The sequence below is a fragment of the Labeo rohita genome, chromosome 1 (assembly GCF_022985175.1).
Source record: "Labeo rohita strain BAU-BD-2019 chromosome 1, IGBB_LRoh.1.0, whole genome shotgun sequence".
NCBI classification, from domain to species: domain Eukaryota; kingdom Metazoa; phylum Chordata; class Actinopteri; order Cypriniformes; family Cyprinidae; genus Labeo; species Labeo rohita.
In genome coordinates this window covers 41,826,744-41,839,273 of record NC_066869.1, presented here as the reverse complement: position 1 = coordinate 41,839,273, position 12,530 = coordinate 41,826,744, and the positions used below count along the sequence as shown (strand labels likewise).

The 12,530-nt window shown below is 34.1% G+C and overlaps 1 protein-coding gene across 1 annotated transcript; it reads right to left on the bottom strand.

The window, feature by feature from the left end:
* Positions 1-681: 681 nt before the first annotated feature.
* On the bottom strand, positions 682-11,975 carry LOC127170960 (neural cell adhesion molecule 1). The gene is made up of 8 exons (XM_051119337.1): positions 11,936-11,975; positions 11,490-11,831; positions 10,453-10,752; positions 10,205-10,303; positions 3,233-3,574; positions 1,813-2,112; positions 1,616-1,723; positions 682-1,483 (listed from the first exon to the last, which is right to left on the bottom strand). The coding sequence occupies exons 1-8, from the start codon at positions 11,973-11,975 to the stop codon at positions 1,419-1,421; spliced, it is 1,596 nt and encodes a 531-aa protein (XP_050975294.1). The 3' UTR covers positions 682-1,418.
* Between the last annotated feature and the right edge of the window lie 555 nt (positions 11,976-12,530).

Genomic DNA, 12,530 nt, shown 5'->3' with positions numbered 1-12,530 from the left:
GATCTGCATGTTTATGTGCTCAGTCAGTCAGAGGAAATGGCTAACTTGAATATGGCTGAAGTTTGTACATTGCTATACCACATCAAGACGACTTCCTTTGAAGTTTGCAGATGCAGCACTGATGCATCATTTTGACAGGCAATCACAGATGTCATGCCGACTGAAAAAACAGATGTGGCAAAGTGCTGTTGAACAAAATCTCAAAATGAACTTATGTTCAGTTTTCAGTGGTGGTTTGATAATGCAAGCTATTTTAAATGCAGCATAAATGCATTGCACTAGAATCATATCTTAACTTTTACTGCTAACATGTTGTTACAGCTTTAAATGCATCATTTTCAGCTAAACCAGATGAAGTGTCCTTTTTTTGTCCACTATTTGAATAGCTTCCTCTCTTCCTTTTAAAATCTGCAAGGTTATGTAAAGTCAGAATTTTATGTATTTATATTTTTTTAGAATGAATCAAAATCTAGTCATATGAATTTTGTCATCATGTGTGTGTGTCACATTCATTTGTTGACATAATTTACAGTACTTTCCTGTGCTTGTCCCATTTTTCCCTTTTTTTTCTTCTTTGTTTACACATTTGGTAGAAATACAGAGTATATAAATGTTATCAAGTAAACCAGTCATTGAATCCAACAGTTCATATTTATTTTAATGCAATCACATATTACAGGATACACAGGTAGGTATACATTGCACAGAAATCTTTTCTAAAATACATGTTTATCCTTTTATAATTTACTAGTCAGTAATTTTTGCCATCAAGATACACAACAACAAACAATAGTACAAAAACTAAAAAAAAATAGACAACGTCGCTCTATGCAGCATGTACAGTTTTGTGCAGGAAACCACAAAACAACTTCTGTGTCCATTAATGGCGTAACTTTCACTTTGTTTCACACTGCTGAAAACTAGGTTTTCCAGCCTTTAGCTTATCTGTTTGTATTGAGTAATAATGTTTTTTTTCTTCCCCAAATCACTGTCATTTCCTAACAGAGTAATGTGAAGTGTGACAAAACTACAAGACTAACAGAGCTTGTGTTTATGAATTTACAAATTACTGTCACAGACAGAAGAAAATACAATAAAAACGATTTAGTGCATGTCAGTACATTCAATTCATAAACTCAAAGTGCAAATGCATGAACCTGAAAATCAACAGTATGAATAAGCAACAGTATGAATATCATCTGTCTATGATATAATAATTCTATGTTCAAAATACTCGGATATAGTGGTAATAATATTATGTACTAAACTGTATTAATGCAATGGAATACAATACTGTAATGTAAACATAAGTAAATAAATTAAATAAATACTAGACAATACATTCATGATTCCTTTAAGGAAGACACAGGCTAGAACCCAAAACTTATATACTTAAATACTATAAGGTAGCAGCAGAGTTAACATTCCTCGCTTGGGGCATTAAGGTGTTCCTCATAAGTAGATTTTTTCCCAAAAGTGGTTCCTTAAGGGGAAAAAAAAGTAAAATTACATAATGCATTAAATTAGTTAGATATTGAGATTCTTAAAAGATTACAGTATGTTGGGTTGCATTAGCCTGTTTCAACTAGTTGGATAGAGGGATTTTGCTGCTTACTCTTTAGTCTGGTGTAAAGACAGATGATAGTAATGATAAGAACCACAACAGCCATGCAAATGAGGACTGAAAGTGTAATGATGTAACTTCTTGTTGTATCGTTGTTCACTGTAAGAAAAAAAAAAATCATTTAGTATCAGGAAATGTCATCTGTGTGTCTTAATAGGTTTTGCTGTTATCCATGCTGAAACTCTTACCATTATAATCTTTTACAGGCACATAGATTTGCTCGCTCTTCTCCACGCTGTCACTCTGAGCCACACATTCCACAAACTTCCCATTAAACTCTGACAGTGGAACTGTGAGATTGCTTGTAATGGTGGTTGAACTGTCTTTGTTGAGAGTTGAGAAATTACTTGGACTAAAGTTGTTTAAATCTTTCCCTGCAGACTTCCACTGGATAGTTGGAGCTGGTTTACCGGTGGCTGAACATGAGACTACAACATCTTGATCAGTATTGGGTGCAGGATTCACTGATGTTGTTATTTCTGTTAAACCTGCAAAAATGCCAGCAACATAATGAGTTATGTATGATTTTTTTAATACTACACACAAAAACAATGGATAACTGGGTGCATGTACTCCTTTCACTTTTCTGAACTAGAAACTAAATGAAAGTTTCAGTTTCATCTTGAACAGATTGTTTGGTCCTGCATTATTATTCACAGACCGATCTCTGAGTATTTTCTGATTCACAACACTGACAAATTTGTCACAGTAGGAACCTGTCATTAAATAGCCTATTATAGTTGAGGTATTAAAAGTTTACATACACCTTGCAATCTGAATCTGCAAAATGTTAATTATTTTCCCAAAATAGGAGAGATCACATAAAATATGTTTACTTATAGTCCACAAGAGAAAATAATAGCTAACAGTTAAACTGCCTGCTGTTCTTCAGGTCCCACTAATTCTTTGGCTTTTCAGCATTTTTATGTATTTGAACCCTTTCCAACAATGACTGTATGAGTTTGAGATCCATCTTTTCACACCGAGGACAACTGAGGGACTCATATGCAACTATTACAGAGGGTTCAAAAACGCTCACTGATGCCCCAGAAGGAAACATGATGCATTAAGAGCCAGGGGGTGAAAACTTTTGAACAGAATGAAGATGTGTACATTTTTCCTATTTTGCCTAAATATCTTTTTTTTTTTTCATTTAGTACTGCCCTTCAGAAGATACTTACATGTTTCCCAGAAGACAATGCATGTTAAATTTACCTTTATCTTCAAATTCATTATAAAAAGTTTTTATAAATTCAGTCATTATTTTTTCTTGTGGACCACATGTAAACGTCTTTTATCTGAAATATCTTATTCAGGTCAGTACTAAATAAAAAATAACATACATTTTGTATGATTCCTCCTATTTGGTAAAATAATTAACATGTTGCAGATTCTGCAAAGTGTATGTAAACTTTTGACGTCAACTGTATATGTATCAAAACTGCAAAACAACTATGAAACACTAAATAACTCATAAATCAGTTCATAAATCAGCTATAACATATATAACTATCAAACCACTGTTTTGGCAAAAGGAAACTGTACAAAGTTATAACACATTTAAAACATAGCTAATGTGACTTAAATGGTTGCAGGTATTTAGCCTACCTTTGACAGTGAGGCACAAGGTCTGTCGTTTAGGTTGAAATGGATACACTTTGAAGGAACAAATGTAGCAAGCCTCGTCTTCAAACGTCGCGTTTTTGATCTCAATGGACGTTGAATTAGCTGACGCTGCGATGAAAGTTACTTTTCCGACATACTGCTCATCCACTTGATGCTTGAAGAGGTCGCTGTATGTAGCCAGAGTCTGTACCGTTTCCTTGTTGCGTACCCGCTGCCAAGTGACTTGTTTGACACCAGACGCGTCTGACATCGAACAAGAGAATAAAGCATCCTGACCGAACTCAACAGATGTGTTTCCTCTTGCAACAATATCTGAAAGATAAGCTGTAGAAAAAAAAAAAATGTTGTTATAAACCTGCTGCTATATCCATCCAGTTTTGTCTCGAAACGAAATGCAGTATATTGAGTAAAAAGTAGGTAATGACCAACCTCTGTTTATGAGGCTTAAAACTAAGATCAGTACACACAACATGATGTCCAGTAGTTGGTAGGCAATGGTCTCTGTTTGTAATCAGACTCAGATGATTATATACAGTAGGCTAAAGCAGAAAGTGAAACTAGGAAATTCCCTGCGCACAGTGTAGAGTGGACATTTCAGGGTTTCCCGAAAACCAAGCACGTGCTACTATTGGGGTTTTATTGACATTTTTTTTTTGTTCGGAAGTAGGCAGAAAAAAGAGTCATTAAAAATTCAAAGCATGACTTTAAGAAATGGTATAAAATGTTCAGAAATTCCTGAGAGACTGACAAATGTACGTGAATGTTAGGTTCCTGCATTTGTTAATTTAAATGAATCATTTGCCAACTTTACCATCTGAGGTAATTACTGGAGTTTCCTATTTTTAATAAAAAATGATTTTATATTATATTATGGCACGTTAAATGACTCAACACTTTTGGGAATGGATCATCAGTTTTAAACAGGAACAGTAGTTTTTTTTTCCCAGAAACTAAAGTAAATGCAGAAATGGTTTTTATTTTTGCTGTCTCATTTTATATATTTTGGTAAATATCGTGAGTAGTCATGTTTCACGATATTCAGATTCAGCATTCCATATTACTATAAGATGTGATTGCGGGGAGTCTGAGGTTTTCATAATATTGTGTTTACAGAAAATGATGCAACTACGTCGCTGAAATAGGCTACTAGTAATCTGTCCATTTTAAATATGTAAGTGTTAATAATGAATCGAACTTGTTTGCTGGCTAATGAATTTAAACAAGTATATATATTTGAACAAGTATATTCATTAAGTTGATTAGCATTTATATGTACCTAACATACCACATAATACCGCTAATAAATCAATTTTTAATAAATTTGCATCTAGTGGACCAATGCGATGTGAAACGAGGACAAAAGCGCTTCCCGTAAAGTAAACAAATGAGTTCCTATGCGTTGTCAGTGACAAAATGAAACTAAAACTTTGCTGAGGTTTAGTCACCCTTAGGTCATCCAAAACTTTGAAAAAATTAAGCATTACATCACTTTCTCACCTGTGGATCCTCTGCAGTAAATGGGTGGTGTCAGAAATTTCAAACAACTGAAAAAAAAAACCAAAAAACACATCACAGTAATCTACAAGTAATCCACATAACTACAGTCCATCAGTTAATGTCTTGAAATGCAAAAGCTGCGTGTTTGTAAAAAAAACAGGTCTATCATTAAAGGGGTCATCGGATGCCCGTTTCCCAAAAGTTGATTCTTTATGGTCTTAATGAAAAGTCTATAATATACTTTGGTTAAAAATTCTCAATGGTTGTGTAAAACAACACCGTTTTTATCTTGTCAAAATGAGCTCTGCAAAAAATCATCCTATTCTGACGCAGGGGCGTTTCTAGGATTTTAAAACATCCGGGGCTGGTGCCAAAACATCAGGGGCTAGTGGTAGCGGGTGGGAGCTCATATCATGCTCGCATAAGATTTTGTTAGACACAAGTGGTTGAACCCGGATATTTTACGGTGGGTCCGGGAGCATTAAACCGGGGTTAAAGACCTTGTCACACTATTAACAATAGTAAATAGTAATCACTGCAAATAGCACACATATCAAAGTATTATAACAAAATTATAACATTACAAAAATATGTTAGACAAATAAAATAATACATTTGAAAACGTATTTATAACTGTAACAAATATATAGTTGCATACAAAAATGGGGCCCTATTTTATTTTATTTTTTTAATTTTTTCAAATTCTATTTTCTGTTTTTATTTTTCTGGTCTTCTTTTTAATGGTTAAATTTAATTTTATTAATCACGTGTAATTAATTAAAACCATGAATCTTATAAAATTTACTGTCAATTTATCAAAAGTTTAAAAAAAATTACATGTTTGGGACCCTATGAAATGTTTTTTTTTTTCTCACTTTACATTTTATTGTTACCAAATATGTTTTAGCATGTCTCTTTATTTGAATGCATAAAAACAGCTTTTATTTATTTTTACAGTAGCCTTATGGAATTCTGTGTTGTGTATTTTTCTGGTTATCAGATGAAGGTATAAAATATTGATTTAATTGATCTTTTAATGAAAATTATATTTTATTTTTATCAAATAAAGGGGATTGGAAAATGTAAAACATGGAAGAAATATTGTGTGAAAAAAAATGTATACATTTTTATTAATTAATAGTAGTAGTAGTAGTACTAGGCACACACATTATACTGAATGATTAATGAAGTTAATCCGAACTTTTATTTTGACGGGTTGCCGACTTGCCGTGAATACCATTAAATTTCTGTGTATATATTTGACGCTTGTTTTACTCAAATCAGTGAAATGCTTATGAAGTGACTTTTATGCCCTCATTTAGTGAAACGGCAGACGCTGAAATCACTGCGCGTGTCAGTATTACATGTGTAGAAAAAAAGACACGCAGAACATGCAGGATTCATATTTAAATAGTCTTTTTCGGCATAATATTTGCAGATACTAGTCCATATCGCGACTTGATTTAAGTTTAATGACCAACTTTTGATTAATTCATTCAAACTTTGACATTCGGGGCTGGAGTAAAAACTTTCGGGGCTCAAGCCCCGAATGATTAGCCCTAGCGATGCCCCTGTTCTGACGGATTGTTCCTTTAAATTCAAATGAGCTCTGCTCACCCCGCCCCTTTCTTCTCTCTGTGGAGTGACGAGCCTGTTTATTAGTGATGGGAAGTTCGGATCATTTTACCGACTCGGACCTTTGAGTCTCGTTCAGCAAAATGAACGAATCTTTTTTCGAGTCAATCCGTTCATTTTAGCAAAATATAATTAAAATGTTACGTTACCTCCCTAACACATCCAGTGCTTACACAAACGTTGATCACATTACAAACAAGACAAAACTGTAATGCTATAAGAAACAGAAAAGATTAATTCATTTTTTACCTGGGTCTTCCCAGCAGGCACACAACGTCATAAGACGCTGATATTTGGTTAAATTTCGGTTGCGATATCGGCTGACCAAAATTCAATGTAAATTCAACGTTTAATGTCAACGTTAAATTGATGTCCAATACCAATGTCAGCTGACGTTGATATTTTGTTGTTTTTAGGTTGTGTAACCAAAATCCAACATTAGGTCAGCGTCAAATTGACGTCAAATACTGACGGCAACACGATTTTCATTCTCAACCAAAATGCAGCGTCCGTCCGACATCATGTCCAATGTCAACCTGACGTTATATAGACGTCCAGTGCCTGCTGGGTTTAGTCTATGATTAGCTCACCTCACCTCTTATCTGACAAGTTTTCAGGTTTGAGTCGTTCGTTCATCACGTGACAGCCCCATAAGCTTAACCTGTGCAGTCTGAGCCGGAAGGAGAATTGATTAGTTCATCTCTTGAGTCTTCGGGTTTGAGTCGTTCGTTCATCACGTGACAGCCCCATAAGGTGAACGAACGACTCCAAAAACTGAAGACTCAAAACAGGTGAACTAATTCCAGTACAGAACTTAATAGGATGCCACACATGCACGACTGAACAAATCACTCCCCGAGACGACTCGTTCTTCCCGGGTCACATTAAAGGTTTGTTCAGAATGAACGAATGGTTCAAGAACGACCCATCACTACTGTGGAGTGATGAGCTGCTCTGAGAGATTGTTTACTTTAGCTGCATTTAGCGCGTTTAGCCGTTAAATTTGCTAACTAGCACGTTATTAGGAGAGGTGATCACAGAGATTCATAAAAAAAAGAAAAAAAAAACTGTATATTTGTATACTTCCCTTCACAAACAAACATAATCCACTGCATCTTCAGCAGCTCAGATGTCGACCACTATGTTCATTATTACATCCAGCACCACAACACCTCAGTCGCTCAATCGGAGATATTCTTGTCTAACTTTCATCCCTGCTCCGGCATTGAAACAATGGAGGTTGGACTGTTACAGCTGATCTGAGGTAAGACGCTCATGTCAATCAACTATCATGGGAGCGGCCTCTGTCGGTGTGACGACACACCAACAGGCATCTAAGAATGGCTCAATTTAAAAAAGGGGATTTTAGTTTTACAGATTAGTTAAAAACCACTGCATGGATTCTCATCATTATTGGATAGATGTGTACATACCCTGCCAACACACATTAAAACAACATGTAAAAGTGAAGTTTGCATCCAATGACCCCTTTGAGGTGTTTTTAACTTTGCTTTGGCCAAGATGTTAATTGACATGTTGTTAATTGATTTTAGTCATGTGAATAGCTTTTGGATTATTGTGTTGTTTTTTACCAGCCGTATGGACTCTCATTCTGACGGCACCCATTCACTGCAAAGGATCCATTAGTGAGCAAGTGACGTAAAGCTAAATTCATCCAAATCTGTTATGATCAAAACAAAACCAAACAAACTTATTTACATCTTGGATGGCCTACATTTTCAGCTATTTTTTATATATTTGGGTGAACAATTTCTTTAATGTGCCAGTTCTGAACGTGAATAAGTCAAGATCTTGTGTGAATAACAACTGTATTATGTTTGTAACACAAAGTTATCTGTGGATTAAGAAGAAATAAACACTACATTTTTGGTAGCTTTTTTTTAAATTTCATATTGGTTACTTTAGGTACTTTCCTTGCAGGATTATATCAATACTGTGTGACTCGCTGGAATGAGTATCGCAGGATATGTCCCAGCATGTCACTGTACATGTGTCATTGTCAAGTGACACATTTCTGGTATTACTCAGAAGGTCTGTACATTCATTTGAATATCATTCTTTTAGTATCAACAAGAATGATTTGTAAATATGCAAAGGATACAAAGGAACTTCTTCCTCTTCTTGATAAGATAACTCTTAAAAGAGCATTCTTTTATCATTTATAGTGCGTCAGTCATCAGTGACTGGTGGTTCAGTAATGTTCTTCAGTGTCTTAACAAACATACTTTATTAGAGAACTTTGAGCATTATGAACCAGTGATGTGTACCTTTGCTGAACAGTGTGTCCGAGCTTTGGACTTTGGAGTGTTATAACATTTTGTGCCTTGGACATTTTCATGTCCAGCTCTGTGAGTTTCAGTAATAAACATGGACACCTATGGACTATACATAGTATAGATGACAGAATATGTGACCCTGGACCACAAAACCAGTCAAAAGGGGTCAATTTTTTTAAATTGAGATTTATACATTATCTGAAAGCTAAATAAATAAAAAAAGTTTTCCATTGATGTATGGTTAGGATATGACAATATTTAGCTGAGATACAACTATTTGAAAATCTGGAATCTGAAGGTGCAAAAAAATATAAATATTGAGAAAATCGCCTTTAAAGTTGTCCACACAAAGTTCTTAGCAATGCATATTACAAATCAAACATTAAGGTTTGATATATTTACGGTATAAAATTGACAAAATATCTTCATAGAAAATGACCTTTACTTAATATCCTAATTATTTTTGGCATAAAAATTGATAATGTTGACCCATACAATGTATTGTTGGCTATTGCTACAAATATACCCATTTTGTGGTCCAAGGTCACATATAGATTGGACTGTGCGATGTATGAATGTTGAAAACCACACAAAAGGTTTTGGTTATACATGTATATATAGATACCCCCACACACATATACACATACACATATATAAAAAAACAAAACAATAAATGCACTAAAAACAAACAAATCTATTCAATATACTAATTTTGAACTGGTAGCATAGGCATATTTCTCTAAGAAAGCCAGCTGTAAAAAATATTTAAAATCCTATAAACAAATCTCACAACAATAAATAATACTGAATGTCAGGATGTGGAGAGTGTGGAAACTGTAGAAAAATACAGACTTTCTCAGGTGAACAGGTATTGTTTATACCATTATATAAAAATTAGCTTATTCACAAATGTAAACATAAAGTGACTTTTTTAGGAGTTGACAAAAGGTGCATCACAAAGATTTGTAAATTCTGAATAAAGTAGCAGTTGCACAGTAATTCAAGCAATGCAAGCTGATTTTTTATCTTCTTTATCTGAAAAAAAGAATAAATAAATAATAAATGTACAAAATAACAGTTTTTTTACATGACAATAAATGTGACAAAACCAGTCATAATGGTCAATTTTTCGAAACTGAGATTTATACATAAAATGAAAGCTAAATAAATAAGCTTTCCATTGATTTGTTAGGATATAACAATATTTGGTCGAGATATAACTAATTGAAATCAGGAATCTGAGGGTGCAAAAAGAAAAAAAAGTCCAAATGAAGTTCTTAGCAATGCATATTACTAATCAAAATTAAGTTTTGTATTTATGGTAGGAAATGTACAAAATATCTAAATGGACCATGATCTTTATTTAATATCCTAATGATTTTTGGCATAAAAGAAAAATTGAATTAACCCATACAATGTATTTTTGGATATTGCTACAAATATACCTGTGCTACTTAAGACTGGTTTTGTGGTCCAGGGTCACAAATATGGTTTGATAGTTAGAGTTTAATATTTTTCTGCTTACCATTAAACTTGGTGTGAAGGTAGATGGCAATAATGAAAATACTGATGATAATCAGGACCATCATCGGAATGATATAATTTCTTAATGTGACTTTATTTTCTGTGAAACAAAATGTTTTAATGCATGTAAATATGAATTAGTTTATTTTAAAATATGCACATACATCATTTTTTAGTCCATGTACTTTAAAATCTACTAAACCTCTACCATTTTAAAAAACATATGCTTCAAAAGTCAAATCAAGTTACCTTTATAATCTTTTTCAGGCACAGAGATTTGGCTGCTCTTTTCAATTATGTCACTCTGAGCCACACATTCCACAAACTTCCCATTAAACTCTGACAGTGGAAGTGTGAGATTGCTTGTAATGGTGGTTGAACTGTCTTTGTTGAGAGTCGAGAAATTACTTGACCTATAGTTGTTCAAATCTTCCTCTGCAGATTTCCACTGGATATTTGGAGTGGGTTTACCCGTGGCTGAACACGAGACTACAACATCTTGATCAGTACTGGGTGCAGGATTCACTAACATGGTCATTTCTGATATACCTGTTAAAATACCAGCAACACAATGACTTATGACATAATTATGACATTATTACATAATTGCACACACTCTTTAATGCCACATACAAAAAAAAAATGGTTAACTGGCTGCATGTACTCCTTTCATTTTCCTGGAACTGTGAACTGACTGAAAGTTTCAGTTGCAGAACACATTGTTTAATTCACTGTTTGCCATTATTATCCACTGACAGATCTCTTAGTATCTTATGATTCACTTCCTACCAGACTGGGCATGTCTGCATTATCTTGGATTGGATTGCTTGATTTTTTTTTACTTAGTCCAGATAATATTTCTTTATTTAAAGTCTTGACTAAAAACAGCTGTTGAACATTTTCACCCTTATTACCCTAAAAAATATGCAGCTCATTTAACTCACATCAACCTTGTGTCTCCAATAGTGTGAAATATTGTCAACTACATGGGGTAAGTTGTTACAAATTTGAACCTGCCATTAAATAACTTATTACAAGCCATTAATGATATTTCAGACATTTTGAAACTGCAAAAAAATAATGAAAAAACTACATAATTTATCTTTTTTTTTTAAATATAACATACATGAATTTTAGTTATGGCAAAAGGAAATTGTATAAAATGAGACATTTATTCATAAAATGAAACACATGTGACAGCCTTTGTTAACTAAATTGTGTGTTTTTGACTCAAAACCTGAGAGAAAACATTTGTGACTTTTATGGTTGCAGGTTATTTAGCCTACCTTTAACAGTGAGGCACAAGGTTTGTCGTTTAGGCTGAAATGGATAAACTTTGAAGGAACAAATGTAGCAAGCCTCATCTTCAAATGTTGCATTACTGATCTTAATGGATGTTGAATTAGCTGACGCTGCGGTGAAGGTGACTTTTCCGACATACTGCTCATCTACTTGATGCTTGAAGAGGTCGCTAAATGTAGCCAAAGTCTGTACCGTTTCCTTGTTGCGAACCCGCTGCCAAGTGACTTGTTTGACACCAGACGCGTCTGACAGCGAACAAGAGAATAAAGCATCCTGACCGAGCTCAACAGCTGTATCTCCTCTTGCTACGATATCTGAAAGATAAGCTGTGGGAAAAAAAGGCTGTTATAAACTTCCTGCCATATTCATCCAGTTTAGAAACATCCAGCCAGAGCAGTGTCAGATTTAGCCATATGAGTCAATTACCGACCTCCTCTGAGGAAACTTAAGAGGATCAGAAGACGAAGCATGTTTGTTTGGCTTCTATCTTGAATAGGTGCATATATAGCTTATCTGAGGGACTTTCCACTAGGGATGGAAGGGGATATTATTTTTTTTTTTTAAATCTACAAATTGAGAAGGCTTTTTGAATTCAAAGATTTGGTTCCTTGCAGCAAAGCCACATTGACCACAAAAAGTATTTTACAGTATGCTTAGTGTTACAAAGAAAACCAGTATCTCACATGATAGTCTGAGCTTGTTTGGATTGATTAGCTTTGTTATTGCAAACAAAAGTTTGATTCAAGTTATGAAGGTGCAAATCCTGCAGTTTTCTTAAATAAATAAATACATACATACATATATATATATACATAATGAAAATGAAGAAATGCAAGACATGCATTTAAAACTATATTTTTGCATAATAAGATTCCAATTAGATAAGATCACAATTACAGTAATATATATATATATATATAGTGTGTGTGTGTGTGTGTGTAAACTGTCTTAAATGTTGTTTGTTTCCTTCCAAATAAATTAAGCCAGTGGATGTGTTGAAAGAAGCTCAGGTGCAATCGACGTTG

Coding starts and splice junctions, on each gene's coding strand:
- LOC127170960 (XM_051119337.1), bottom strand. CDS start 11,975: ATGCTTCGTCTTCTGATCCTCTTAAGTTTCCTCAGAGGAG. Junction 10,304..10,452: donor GCCTGAAAAAGATTATAAAG/GTAACTTGATTT, acceptor TTTGTTTCACAG/AAAATAAAGTCACATTAAGA. Junction 2,113..3,232: donor CTTGTGCCTCACTGTCAAAG/GTAGGCTAAATA, acceptor GCATTTTTGCAG/GTTTAACAGAAATAACAACA.